This window comes from Lissotriton vulgaris, chromosome 3_1, assembly GCF_964263255.1.
Source record: "Lissotriton vulgaris chromosome 3_1, aLisVul1.2, whole genome shotgun sequence".
Lineage (NCBI taxonomy): Eukaryota > Metazoa > Chordata > Amphibia > Caudata > Salamandridae > Lissotriton > Lissotriton vulgaris.
This window is the reverse complement of record NC_141689.1, coordinates 1814838474-1814854143: the sequence shown is the minus strand read 5'-3', so window position 1 is coordinate 1814854143 and position 15670 is coordinate 1814838474. Positions and strand designations below refer to the sequence as shown.

At 44.8% G+C, this 15670-nt stretch overlaps 1 protein-coding gene across 4 annotated transcripts in view; it reads right to left on the bottom strand.

Moving 5' to 3' along the window:
- MMAA (metabolism of cobalamin associated A) overlaps positions 1-15670 on the bottom strand; it is a 191192-nt gene that overhangs the window by 110653 nt on the left and 64869 nt on the right. For all 4 annotated transcript variants that reach the window (XM_086962256.1, XM_086962258.1, XM_086962260.1 and 1 more), the window contains exon 5: positions 1937-2022. In XM_086962256.1, the coding sequence (XP_086818382.1) occupies positions 1937-2022 (86 nt within the window). The remainder of the gene's footprint in view (positions 1-1936; positions 2023-15670) is intronic.

The following is a 15670-nucleotide window of genomic DNA, read 5'->3' as shown; positions in this document are numbered from 1 at the left end:
ACTTTAATTTACTATCCAACTCCTTTCCCTAGAGTCCACGGGGACTGGAGTTGGAATAGTAAATTAAATAATTTACTATCCAGCGCCCCTCCACGCAAGTCGTTGTAACGACTTGCGTGGTAAAAGTAGCGTGGTAACGGTACGCGTTGTAAAAGTACGCGTGGTACCGTCATACATCCCTGTGTAACGCTGTTTCTGCTTTGGTTACTACGCTGTAAAATTACCAATAAACATATTAAAAAAACAAAAAAAACAGCCCCTGACAGAAGGCCCCCTTAGCCCCATTGGGTAATATTGGGCTCCTGCACTATGCACCCAGCCACCCCAGTGCGGCTGGTGGTGCAATCTGAGTGGCTAACTGGACCTTGGAAAACCTTGGTCCTAACACCCAAAAGCCATACTGCAGGTCGTTTACCTACCTGTAAACCGTTAACACACTTTTTCCCATACGAACCAATGCTAAGAGTTTTTGTTCCTAAAAATTTCTGTTGACTTGTGTTTTTTATATGGAAGAAAAGTAACTGTAATTTAAACCTGAAAAAGTCTTACTTACCTTTGCATTGTAGGATCCACGGTGTGATATCTAGGCATATCACCCGGAGTAGTGTATGTAATCCAAATACTATGGAGGTGGGGAAAATGATACAGTGTAACTCTTTATGAGGCTCTAGGTCTGTCTGAACTACAGCATGAACATGATTACCCCATTAATCGGCCCAAACCATTCCCCACTCCCTTCAAATATCGAACACCATCACTGAATTACTCAATGGGACTCTTCTCCCACTAGCAAGCACAGCTGTGTACAGGGTCGACTACTGCAGCTGAACACAATCTCCTCTGTTTATCAGAATCTAGTTTGAAACACCAAGTAAGCACCTATTATTCAATGGTTCTAGACATTTTCCCAAACGTTTCAATGTATTTGCCTATGTAGACACTTTCATAAAAAGATATGCACATGTGGGGCAAGACCATGAAACAAGCAAGATTACAGTAGAGGGTGGTGCTTTCTGCACAAAACTCAGCAAATCAGAGTGGATGGCTCAGGCACAAAAGGGCCATTTTCTACCCGAGCCAACCTCTCAATCGGTACAAGTCCAGCAGCACAATTACACGACTGACCCAGTATCCAATATCCGTAGAGGTCCATCCAATTCTTCGACGAGGGATTTTTCAGTTCAATGCTCTTATCTAAATTCAGAGGTTCCAAATCAGACTGTTTTGAGGACTTTTGCATTTTTGGGTTCATATTACAAGAACCAGATTCCGTGAACCAGGTTCAGTAGAGACTTACACCTGCAGAACAAATTGAGTACAATGGAAAAACAACTCGTAAACTGGTGGAATTACAAATGCTGTGGCCATGCTAAGTGCGTAAAGTCAGCTTGAAAAATAGAGGAGTACTCGCAAACATTCTGCCTGGCTTTTGACACTTTGTAAATGCAGATAAAACGAATGCATTTCTAGAGTGGGAAGGAACCGTACCATATTTAATGAGGGTGTAGTGAAGGGGGGTACGCATTTAAAAGTATTTGCCTGAGAAAAAACACTTTCACCACATTCCAACCACAGGGTAGACGGGGGAATTGTTCACTATGCAAATAATCTACTGAAGTAGGCTTGAAGGAACAGGAATGCACAGAAAAAAACCTACAATTTTACCCTGAACACTGCAAGACTTTTTTTTTGTAAATTCCCTAGGCTCTGGGCATCTGTGCAACCTGGAGTTCTAAATGTATGATGCACAAACCTCTGGCTTTTCATAAACAAAACTGTGAATTGGGCCCAGTGAGAAAAGCCATAACGTTGTTAAAGACCAGGAATGATAACAGTTGTTCAAACTGTTATTTAATCAGAAGCACCAGTACAAAAGAACTAGCATTACATGTAAGCAATGTTGTCAGACCGTACACACCGATTCACAGCAACATACCTGTAATTCATCTCCTCCAGCTGGGGGCAGCAGCAACACAAACATATCAACCATGTTTGCTACAGCAAATTCAGACTGCCCGACACCTGGAAATCGTGAAGAGGAATACATTAATTGAAAGAATAGTGGTTGGGAAGCAGTATGTAATCGCATCTGCCTAAACTTGACAGTTAAATGTACTCACTCGTGCATCATCTGTCATGTACCTCAAGTACATATAGTACAGCCCCACTTACTGAGGCTAGTAAACGAAGTACAATAGAATCGTACCACAGACACGCACAGTATGATAGTCAAACGTGCATGTGGTTTAGTTGTGGGAGGTTGTTATTGTTTGTACCCAACCCCCTGAGTCGGTCCTACTTTTGTGAAGCTTGCCATTGTGAACTGTAACAGGCAGTTTTCCTTGTAAACCTCGCCTCTCTCCCTATACTGGCGAGCCGGCATATCCTCCCTTTTCTGAGACTCAGACTGGATTGGGTCTTGAAGTAGTCTATCCAAGGTGCCTGCGCTTGATGTAAATATTAGCTAAGAGACTAAAGGAATGTAAGTGGTTTCAAAACATACTACAAGGAGAAAACGCCCGAGGAAAAACTTTCTACTGACAGTGTATAGACTTACAACCACCATCTCTATTTATCTCTTAATTCAATCATCTCATCAACTCTCTGCTCTTTCCCAAATCGCTCTATCATCCATCTGTGCAGGTAGTGACAACACTAAATTTACCATCATCCACCTGCTTAGGAAGTGACATCACTCCTCACCCTCCCAGGACTTACTTAATGCCTGCCACAGCATGAATGTGTGGTGAACACACAAAGCGTGTGCTGATGGTATGCCTAAGCCGTGTCAATTGCATCCAAAGTGCACCAAGTTCCAGGAAGCTTGGTCCTTCCCCGTCCATCCGCTACCACATTGCGACCCTCTGCGCTCTCAAGCCCTGCCACTGCTAGAAGCGCTGCTGCCTTGCTGCACCACACAACAGTGAACATTCACCTACTGTTCCTGCAACTTATCATGCTCTTACCTACACCCAAAACTCACCTGACTCGCACTAACAGCAGCCAATCCCCGCTCTCTCACACTCACAGTCCTCCTGCAACAACCCGCACAATAATACATACTTACATGTGTGCTTCTCAACACCCGCTCACTTACCAAATATGCCACAGAGATCTGAGACCTGCTGCACGGCAATACCCCAGACCTACTTTTCCTCACGGAAACCTAGATGAACCTTGTATAGGCACTTGATATCGACACAGACACCCCCACTTACAAGATTGCCAGGTATGACAGACTTTCCAAGCCTGGAGGCAGAATAGCCATCACCCCCAAGAACACCATCAGCTGCACTACATACACAGATACGTCACCCTCCAACATGGAACACCTGTCATTCAACTCCACGTCACAGCTAACTTAACGCTAAGCAGCATTCTTATCTAAAGACCACTGGGACCGAGCACCAATTTTACAAACACCATCACAGACTTTGCCACACTGCTTGTCCTCGATGCTAGCAACTACTTCCTACTCCGAGACCTAAATTTCCAGGTGGAAGACTACGCGGATGCAAACTCAAAAGCACTCATCCAAGACCTTGGAAGCTGAGCCTAATGCAGCAAGTAAAGGGACATACCCATGTTGCCAGACACCTCCTGGAGCATAGTTTCATCACCTTCATCAAGATAGGAGTCAACTAGCCCAAACCATTCTTCTGGACACACCAAGCACTCATTAAGTTCAGCATCCCGATCCAACACACATGCACCACCGCTAGACCAGCCTGCACAAACATTAACAGCATCACTGACAAGGGCACAAACACCGCTCTCAACCCCCTCCGACTCAAACACAGCAACAGCCTCCCCAAAGCCATCAAGAATTTCAACATGTGGATCACCTTCTGAACTGAATCTCTGCCCCCCTCAAACACAGCAATACACAAGATCTAGACCCAAAGCCAGTTGAACAACTTGAGCGGAAATGGAGAATGAACCAGGAAAATGCTGAAGCACATTCAAATCCACACTGAACAACGCAGTTTGCAATGATCCCAGCACCAACAGAAGCAAAGATTTCTCCTAACCAGTGGGTGCTTCAAACCCAATCACCCTCTCGCAGGACCTCTGCAACAAGCTCTCTCAAGTTTTCAGCATGAAAATCACAACCATTTACAGCAACTTCAAACTGCAACCAGACCTGAAGAAACTCGCCAAATGCCTCCCGATCTTATCCAAAGGACCAATGCTAAACACATGATCCATCATCACTCCAAAAGAAACCGCCACCACCATGAATTCATTTAACTCAGGGTCCCAGTCATACCCCTTACCCAACAACGCATATTCCAGAGGACTGCAACCCATCAGTGCCATACGTATACCCATTCTGAATGCCTCCACCTCTTCTGTGACCTTCCCAAATGCTTGGAAACATGCAATTGTCCTCTTACTGCTGAAGAAACCCTCCATGGACCATTCAACATGTGCCAACTACAGACTGGTCTCCCTGCTACCATTCCTGGCCAAGGTCATAGAGAAAATCATCAACAGACACCTTACTGAATTCCTTAACCACCGACTCAGTCTGGTTTCAGACCCAACCCCTACACTGAAACAGCCCTCATCACTGCCACGGATGGCTTACACATGACTCTGGACATAGGAAATACAGCAGCCCTCCTCCTCGCGGACTTTTCTGCAGCATTTGACAGTTGCCCATTCCATCCTCATCCAACGCCTACAACACATCAAAATCCAAGGGCTCCTTGCTGACTGGAAAGACCTAGTCAGTAAGCCTGGCGCCTTACACCTCAGACAGCAGCGATATCATCTGCAAGGTTATGCAAGGACTCTCTCTAAGCCTGACCCTCTTGAAAGCATAAAAATCCCTTCAGGTAGCATCATCTGCTCGGACAACATGAACATCTTCTCCTATGTCGACTAGAAGCACATCATTCTGTCATTCAAGGACAAGATGCAGAGTACCTGGATCAAATTAAATGTCTGCATGACTGAAATTGCCCATTAGATGAAGACCAACTGTCTGAATCTGAAAACCAAAATTGTGATCTTCAGGAAGAGCACATCACCATGGGACTCCACCTGGTAGCCAAAATAGCTAGGACCGACACCCACCCCCACTACCCTCACCACCCCCACCACGAACTTTGGGATGATCACTGAGAGCAAACTCAATATGACAACCCAAGTCAATACCATCGACACCAGCACATCGCAACAATCACATCTACTGTCACAAATCTTAGAGGCGCATTCGCTCATATGTACTCCTACTTGCACACATCCCACGCATACGGAAAACCAGATCCAGCGGTCAAGCGTTCTCTTACATGTAGCTAGACTTGCACCTGCTCAGCGATCGTATAACTTCCTACAAATATGCATAAAATAACATCCTTCGCCATCCCAATTACTTTGGCAGGGTTGGTGGAATCAATATCCTGCAATACTCAATTTTTCACAGCAACCTTACATGAGGAGTCAAAACATACACCCAAAATGTCTGTATCCCAAGTCAGATCACTTTAAAGTTTTTGAAAAAAGACTAGTATTTTGCTGAAAGCAGTGAAAACCTTGAACTTATACAATGTTTTGTCCAGCGGTGCACACGCTCCTAATTAATTTGAAGACTGCTCCATAAAGGACAGAGCGGCTGTGAGTTTATTAATACAACAATTAATTGCTCCTTACTAGCTTGGCCACATTTTTTAAGGTTCAATGTTAAAGTGTCCAACGCTATACATCCGTATTTGGAGAGTAAGGCTACACATCACAGGGTGCACATTACAGTCTATTTCATACGTCACATATGTTCAATATACAGAGGGCTTTTTTCATTTGATGTCAAATAAGTTAGCATTGTTAATAGTCATAAGATGATGCCATTTCTGTGTTGCCAAAGTGCGCAAATTACTTTCCTCCCGGCATTTATTATGTACACCATACCGACAGAATTAAAAAAATATATACACATATCAAGTCCATCTTAAATGGAAAAGTGAAGCGATGTACATAGTTGCAAAAGAAGAATATAATGTGGAAAATATAAAGATGTAAGAGACAAAAAAGAATTCAACTAGATACAGTTACACCAATTTATTCTTGTCGTCCTATAAACACATCAGCATGCTGGAATTAAAATACAGTGATCGGGTGCCATGCCTACATTTTACCATCGTCTTACGAGTGTAGCATATATTCATTTATATAGGACTGGAATAAGGAGCACAAGAATGTAGGCATGTAAGTGCTTTATTCAAAATAACAGGCACGAGAGCGCCGGGAACCGCGTCTATCTCTCTTCGCGGGCTCCACGCGTCTCAGCAAAATGGCAGCCGCCCTCTGCGTCATTGCGTCACACCGCAACGACTAGAGCGCGACACTACATATCTCTCCCCTTTAACAATTAAACAAGTGTGAACGGAAAGCCCCCAAAGTCTATGTGCTTCCTAGTGCATTAATTACCGGGCTGGTCGGTCTTACCACTGTTCTGCCAGCTCGGTCTGTCTCACTGGGGTACCAGAGGCGATCTCAGTGCCTCTTCTGGAAGTTCTCAGCCATGGTCTGTCTCCGCCAGGGGGCCTGCTCTTAGATGTCGCCTCTCTGGGACCTGCCTGGTGTCCCGTTGTGCCCTCCAGATCACTCCTTTCCACTGACACCCTCTCTCTCATGTCATCCTACGAGGTTGCTTCTTCTTCCTCCGTCGGGAGGACCTATGCCTGGTGGTCATTGAAATGTTCCAACTGAGCTTCTTCTTCTTTGGTCCACTGCAGTATCTTGATGCACTTGGACATTCGATCCTGAGACCAAACTTTCCCATCGCTTAACAAGGCTGATCTGTTGTAAACCTCCTTCACTTGCATGGGCGTACTGAATTTGCTATCACCTTTCCTTTTCATTTGGGCTAGTTTGACTCGGACCCACTCTCCTCTTTCCAAGTTCGTCTCCTTCACATTATGCCTTTTATTGTAGTGTTCAGTGTACACTCTGACCTTTTTCCATATTGTGGTGTACCATTGCTGGAGACCACTTGCTCACTATGGTGCGTTCCTTCCACGCTACATTGTCCTTGGTGAAGGGGTCCCGTCCCCTGAGATTCTTAAAGGGACTGTATCCTGTGCTAGTGGGAGTGATCTTGTATGCCCATAACGTGTTTCTCAACTCTGTTTCACAGTTCTTCCCCGCACTGATCGTCGATTGTACTGACCCCATGACAACTCCGTTAAATCTTTCAGCTAAGCGTTGTCGGCTGGATGGTACACCAGCATGTGCTTGACTTGGATTCCATTCCTTCCCATGTAGGCGTTCCACTTCTCTGATGTGAACTGGGGTCCATTGTCACTTAGGATGGAACGCGGAATACCTTCCCTAAGAAATACGGCTGTAAGGAACTTCAATACAGTTTCTGTGTCCATGTCCTCCTGTATGTCGATTTCAGGCCATTTGGAGTATCTGTCCATGAGTACCACCACGTACTTTTGGATGCCTTGTGCATCCAGCACTGGACCAAGGATGTCTATCGACAGCTCCTCCCACAGGTTCATTGGATTGTTGAACTTCCCTAAAGATAGTCGCCATAAGCTCTGGGATTTGTCCGCATTTTGGCATTGTGTACACTCTCTGACGTGTCTTTCTATTTGGGTGTCCATGGCGGACCACCAGTACGTTTGTTTCACCCGCAGTTTCGTCTTTACAATGCCTAAGTGTCCTTCATGCAGGATTGAGAGTAGGCAGGCTACCAAGGTGTTTGGTGGTACTACTTTATCTCCCCTGAGTAGAAAGGTGCCCTGGTCTCCGATGGACAATTCATCCCGTACTTCGTAGAACTTCCTGTGTTCAGTACTCAGGCGTCTCTTTTCTGGCCAACCTTGTAGGATGACCAAGGAAAGAAGAGGATTCCCTCGAGACAAAGCTAAGTGGAGGTTTAGAATACTAAACCTTACAGTGTCAAAGGTACATACAACAGAAACATATGAAAGTTAAAAATTCATTTATTTTGAATAAATTAAAACACACAATAGGGCAAACCAATCTAGATCCCTAAGAATAAAACACAATAAAACAATTCACTCAATAATGACCCGCACTATCGAGAACAGACAAAATGGGTACAACATAAAAATGTTGGTTACAACTTGTACATTCCAGCTCCGTGGTTAAACAACCAGTGTTGTACTGCTACGACATCGGCATATCAAATCTGGTTTTGGAGACTTGAATTGTACGGTAAGTAGCGTTGACGCGTTTCGGTGGGTTCTCTTATTGGTTACCACCTTTATCAAGACAAGATTTATTCTGTCCTCACCAGGGAATGTTTACACTCGCCCTGAAATAGGTATCGTACAAATAAATAGATATCGTACAAATAATATACGTCAGACTAATGCAGTAAACATTTTGCATAATGGCTGAATTTTACAATTTCACACCAAAAAACATGCACTTTGGCTGGTCAAAATACATAGATCATATGATTTTGAAGGTTAAGTAAACAGTTATACAGTTTTTATCTCCATATTTCCCTCCTAGTGAAACAATAAGATTCCTATAATTATCCTATGGTCCCTTTCATACATATGATCATAATACTTTCCCTTATAACTCAGATACTTGACTATAAATTCTTTTACATTACATTTGGAATTGAGATGTGGCCATTGCAGTAGTATACAGAATAGTCTCGTAATAGGGTTGACATAATCCTAGTTGCACAAGGTCTGCTTATTGATTAAAGAGGGTAAAGAGGGACACAAATTACATTGTTAACACATAGAAAAATGTCCCTTTGATCTGGGATTCTGACGATTGTCGCTTTGATCTATAGGCGCATGCTTATTCATGGACCGTTAAAGACATAAATGGAAAGGGGGAGACAGGGGGCAGCCTTCATATTATCTATTTGGTGGAGCACCCAGAATTCACAGGGAGAAAGTTGAGGCGATTAAAAAGAAGTCACCTTACCCAGAGTTGAAAGATGGACTACTCATAGTTAACTTCTTGAAATCAGAAAGCAGTATCACTTGAGCCTTCTAAAGTATCTGCTACCAGTGGGTTGTTCTGTTGAACCAGGATTACTAGATTAGTATCCTTAACAGTTAAGTGTGGTTGTCTTATTCTATTATACGAAGGATAGATGCCTACATGTTATACCTGTTATGGTTCGAATAAGTTCCCCTTGCTTCGCCGTTCCAAGTTTATTTGGCGAAGTGAAAAAGATAGGGTTTTTTCGGTTTATTTGAAGACTAGGCCAGAATTGCCTGAAGGTAAAAAAGGAGGGGGGAAAAACGCCTGGGTTTTAGGTTACAGAGTCTTATGTTCACAGATTGGCGCACTAACATCAATACGATAAAGAGTATACCATTTGGGGTGTTCGTGAAGTCCCAGCTAAGGCAGCTTGTTTTTAGAGTTAGTCCCTTCTGGTCTCTTTCTCCCTCTTGGCTATTTCAGTAATTGTCTTTATTTAGGAAAAGAAAGAAGAAGACCATAGTCAGGATACTATCGTGGTATATTTTGATAGACTGGTATATAGAAAACTGCGGCGAAATTAATGCTCACCTACTCGAATGGCACGGGATTCCAATGTCCATCTAGTAGTCTATCCTGGCCTTTGTTAAAGTACCTGCAAATAGTTTAAGAAAGGCAACACTATATGAATATCTAGAAGGATATCCTTCTGTATGCATTCTCTAACTATTCTATAGAATTCCTAGTGGAGCAAAGCCTTGCCGTTCACTCACCTATTCCTTAAGAAATTGTTCCGCCGTCTGTGGGGGTCCGCCTTGAATGCAAGGTCAGCTCGGGCAGTTCTCTGTTAAGAACCCATGGTTGCAGTGTGATTGGTTTAGGACGAAGTTCTATCAGCCAATCGCGTGATGAGGATTACAATCCTTGTATGTAAATTGATATCTCACGAATCCCCATCACGTATTGGTTAATATTAGCCAATCAGGACGCGCTCGGTGTTGGCAGGCCAGTTTCCTATCTGGTCCGCACCTCTTTTATCGCTGACTCCAACGGGGCGTTTTTTTTTTTTTTTTACCAGTATTGGGTATTTTGGGATTTATACATATCTGGCCGCACGCGCCTATAAGCGCGTTTGTTTATAAGTGAAAGACGAGTGTTGGCGATCAACCCTGTACCCGTGGCGTAAAATTAAAAATACACTATTTTTACAGAAGTAGATGAGGCGTGACTTCATCGCATGCCTTTTAAGTTCTCTTCCGGTATTATTTGAATATTATTCGGGTCGGGCATTTTTGGTATATGTATTTGTTGGCTCCTGGGCCCGTGGGGTTAAAATGAGCCTGGCCCTGCAAGTGGATGTACTGCCTGACCTGAATCTATGAAATCATCTAATTTGATTGAAAGTAAAAGCTATGGGGTCTTTATCTGTGATTATATTAACTAATGAATTTTATTAGTTTAGTGTTATAATTGTAAGACTGTCTTTGAAAAATGAACTTGAAATAATGCTTGTAAATGAAATGGTTTGACTTTTATGATTCTTTTGTTTTGAATCGAATAAAGTTTTTGAAACGAAAACGAAACGGATGTACTGCCTGACCGCGGAGATGTCCATGTCGTTCTCGTAGGCGTCTCTCCATACTTGCGCACTGATCACCTTTTCGTGGTCGTCCATAAACGCCACGCTGACTTCCTCTTCCGCATTGCTGGGAGGAGCTTCCTCCATGGCTGAAGCTCTGCTCAGGTAATCTGCCACTTTGTTCTTTGGCCCTGGTATATATTCAACGTCGTTCCTGTAGTCTAGCAACTTTAACGTCATTTTTGCAATCCTGGGGGTAGCGTTCGCATGTCCGCTTGAGGTGAGCACTTTGACCAGCGGTTTGTGGTCTGTACGGAGACGGAACCTCGAGCCCCATATAAACTGGCGGAACTTCTCCATCGCCCAGACTGCCGCCAGCATCTCCTTTTCCACGACGCTAAACTTCTGTTCCATGGGGGACAAAGACCTGGACGCGAAGCTGATGGTGGACACCACACCGTCTTCATCCTCCTGTATTAGGACTGCGCCCAGTCCCTTTTCGCTTGCGTCCGTGGTGAGTATGGACATCGCCCGCTGGTCGAAACCATGAAGAGGAATTGCCGCACAGATGTCTTCTTTGATGCTTTGGATTTCCTGTTCTGCTTCTTTCGTCCATTCAAAAGATGTTCTATCTCTTAGAAGGTGGAGCAGGTTGTGTGTCTTTGCGGTGAAGTGTGGCACAAATTTGCTATTAAACTCTGCCATGCTTATGAAAGAGTGACCCTCCTCTTTGTTTGTTGGTGGCGGTGCATCCGGTATGGCTTTGGCGTTGAATCGTTTGGGCGAAATCCCTTGATCGCTGATTTTGTGGCCCAAGAACGTGACCAATGACATTCTAAAAGGACATTTCTCCCATTCGGAGGGGAGTCCATTTCTCGCCAGAATATGTAACACCGTGGACAGCTTGGTATCATGGTCTAATCGGTCCTTGCCCATTATCAGGATGTCATCTTGAAAATACTGGACCCCGTTTATGTCCTTAAACAACCTATGCATACGTTTTTGGAAGACGGCCGCCGCCGATGCTCGTCCAAACGGCATCCTGCGGAATTGGTAGCACCCGAATGGGGTTATGAAGGATGTCAACTTACGGCACGTGTGATGGAGAGCTATTTGGTGGTACGCTGACGCAAAGTCGATGGTGGAGAACCATTTCACGCCTTTGGTTTTGGCAAGCATCTCATCGATTCGTGGTAGCGGAGACTTTTCTACCACAATGTTTTTGTTCAGCTCTCTCAGGTCCACGCACAGGCGCACCTTGCCGTTGGGCTTCCTAGCCACCACCTGTGGGGCCAACCATTCCGCGCTGTCTATCGGCTCTATGATGCCATTGTCCTCAAGCCGTTGCGGTTCCAACTGTACAGTTTCTCTTATTGCCAACGGGATGTTTCTTACTTTGTGGCACACGGATTTGGCGTCTGCTTTGAGGTCTATTTTATGTGTAATTTTTTTCAGCTTTCCAATTGTGCCTCGAAACACAGTGGGGAACTCTTCCTTCCATTTAGTGTCATCTGGCTGCCTTTCTGGCCCTATCATCAGGACTTGCGTGACGCCTCCCGGGTTTAGTTGTATGCCTAGCTCTCCCTGGTCAACCCATCCTAGGACAGAGGGTCCTTTCTCCGCTACATATAGCTTGAACTCAAATTGCAGGACTCTGTACCCCACCATGGAGATTGGCTCACATGTGAATGTGACTGGTTGGATATCTGGAGGTATCAGGTGTGGCCCTAGATGCTGTCTGAAGAGTTCGTCCCACAGCTTACGTTGTACTATGGTGTACGGGAACTCTGAGTCAGCCACCACTTTTATTTGCACTACTCCTATCGTCAGATCGCATTGTGGTTTTTTCGAGCGGGTGCAGTCGATGCCGAGTATGTGTTCTATGCAAAGGACATTATCCTCTTCATCCTCCTCTTCTCCATCCTTGTCAGAGTCCTGTGAGACATACTTGACCGCGGGTCGTCTGTTTCCGGCGACACACTTTCTCGTAATGCCCCATGATTCCACAGAACATGCACTTGGCCCGGAACGCTGGGCAGCGTTTGTCCTGGCTGGCGTGAGATTGACTCCCACACCTGTAGCATGAGTTCTTGTCTCCATCCGTGGATTTCTTCATGGGGTGTTGTCTGGGAACATACCTAGTAGGCATCTTCACGTTACCTGCTTCTCCTCTGCCCCTGTCCGGAAGTTCGGCATCCATGACTTTGTTGACCATGGGTTTCGTGGGGTCTCCCGTTTTGCGGCCTCTGCACATCTTTTCAATAGCTCTGCTTTCTTTACCATTGCTATGACTTCCTACAAGGACGCATCTCCATTGACCCATAGCTTGTCCTGGATAGAGGAGTGTGTGGTGTGCATGACAATCTGGTCTTTGATGAACTCGTAATGTAACGCGCCAAACTTGCAGATGACCACCAGTTTCTTTAGTGCAGCCACATAATCATCTATAGACTCTCCTGCTTCCTGTTTTCTTTGTTGGAAGTTGTACCCGTCTATGGACGTGCATACCACCGGTCTATAATGGCTGTTGAGGTCTTCAATCGCGTGTTGGAAGACGTCGTCGGCGGCCTGCCATGCTTTAGGCACTAGGTTTTGGAAGACCCTGGTGCCTTTGGGGCCCAGGTTATGGAGTAGTATCCTCTTCTTTCTTTTGCTGGGAAACTCCCCGCCGCATTCATCTTCCAGCGCTTCCAGGTAATTCATAAAGTATACCTTCCAATCATCCCACTTCATTGAGGGTTCCCCGGGTCTGGGCAGGTAGGGGATTGGCGTTGTGAGCGAAGAAGTTTGGGCACTCATCTCCGCTCTACGGTCTTGGAGCTCTTCCTCCCCTCTGGGACTTCCTGGCGCACTGGATCCATGCTGGTGTGGGGGGCTCCCGTGGGGTGCAGACTCTCCGCCCGCACTATGCTGCGCCTGCTCAGCCAGGGCCGCGGGGGGGGAAGTGTCGGCGTCTCCTATGTGAGTTTTGGTCGCCGCGCTAGGATGATGGGCTAGGTCATGAGCACATGGCTGTGTCTTCCCTTTATGCCACACCCGGGCTGCAGTACTCACGATGGTCGCTGTCCTGATGTTCTGCTCTTCTGTGGGTGGGCCGTGCGTTGTGCGACTCCAGGAGGGGGGCCTGTGTTCCACCCTGCCGCCTCAAGATCAGGCTGACTTTCTCACCCTTTGTCCCGCCTGTGGGCTTCCCTCACCGGCCACTGGTGTCCAAGCGTGCCGGGGTGCGGGACGTGGGTGTGGGCTTATTCCTCTGCCACGCTCTCTGCCCGATAGCCACTTGCTGTGCCCGGAACTAGCTGCCTTGTGGTCCTATGCTGTCCTGGTGTGGCTGCCAAAGTGATCAGCAATGGTGGTTGTGGTCAATTTTCGCCATACTCGTCGCCAATTTTGAGCATATATTCATTTATATAGGGACCGGAATAAGGAGCACAAGAATGTAGGCATGTAAGTGCTTTATTTAAAATAACGGGCACGAGAGCGCCGGGAACCGTGTCTATCTCTCTTCGCGGGCTCCGCGCGTCTCGGCAAAATGGTGGCCGCGCTCTGCATCGTTGCATCACACCGCAATGACTTGAGCGCGACGCTACAACGGGGAACTAGAATTTAGTTTTACGTGACTTTAATATGTACAGATGCAGTGTGTGTACACTATTGGATTTTTGAGGGAAAAGATCAGCATATTCAGTTGTACCATTTCCTGTAAAAAAAAGTTTAGGGTAGGCAACAAGGATTTGTATTAAACAGTATCCGATATTTACACAACGTTTCATTTAGCATTTGTGCGCTTTCGCAGTTCTACACAACTCGAGCTCTGGCAGAGATGGCATTAACGCCAAAAAGTAAACGTAAAGAATACAGACAGCCAGAAAATTCTCAGTTTACTTCTGTCAGCACAAGAAAGAATGTCATTGAGAACGAAACTGGAGTGCACCGGGATGGAAGATGATTTGAGATTTTTGAGTTGATCAGGCTTATTTATGCACATAATTAACTGCAAAGCCAGCACGGATTTTACGAGACAGTGAATTTCAAACATAATGTCAATTAATGTCTAAGACAAGGCTCTTGTAATACCAATTGAATAATTATTCTCTAACCGCTCCTCCCAGCATTTATTATGTACACCATTCCGACAGAATAAAAAAAAATATACACATATCAGGTCCATCTTAAATGGAAAAGTGAAGCGATGTACATAGTTGCAAAAGAACGCGCCTTTACACTCAAACTCAAATAATAAAAATTCTTAGAAGAATCACGTCCTCGACCACCATGGTGAAACAAGTGCTACCAAAGTAAACGGGCATTGCTTACTCTTTTTCTTTAATTGGCAAGTATGTGTGCATGTAAATGTGAAAATAAGTCAAAATTTGAATGAACAGATGGAAGAGTGCGTGCATACATTTATGAGTGCATATGTAAACAAATAATTTGGTGACTGAATATAATTATGAATAAGTGCATTCATGGATGGATGGATGAATGAATGAATGGGAATGCACATGCTTGGAGTTTTACTTATAATCAACATATTCAAATGCAATTAGTATGTTCCTTAACCCGGTAAATATTGTTCTAACACATCATCCACACAGTGACTGTTTAAAGCATATCAAGAACTACCATAATTGTGCCCAGAACAAGATTCTGCTACAGTTGGACACCATAATGCTATGGAAGCCCACATTAGCACAAAATGTAGGTGTCAGTTTACCTGGGTGCACCAATATTGTCGAGAGGTATTGACCAAATTATACAAAATCTATGTATATGTGGCTACAAAATTTAAAGTTCAAGTGAATCTCGTATTAGTCTTGATGAGATCATTAGGAGATCGTTTTTCTTAACAAAAGGACAATAGGATAGGAGGGTAAAAGCGGTCAGAAATCACGTTAAATTTTCAGTTTCATGAGCTCACCTCGGCAAAAGAATTGGTTAGGATAACAACACTCAATCTAACTTCTTCCACAAAGCACCACTGCCCGCAATGGCCAATAAGGAGGAACATGAGATTTTGACACTTTCCTTGGTGATACCAAATGCAGACAATGGTACAACATCTTCTGGACAGACTGTAAAGTCAAGAGATTATGCATTTGAGTATGCAGGTGAGTTTGCAGCCTGGATGGGGGCGAGATCAGTGCTGAAACGGGTGTA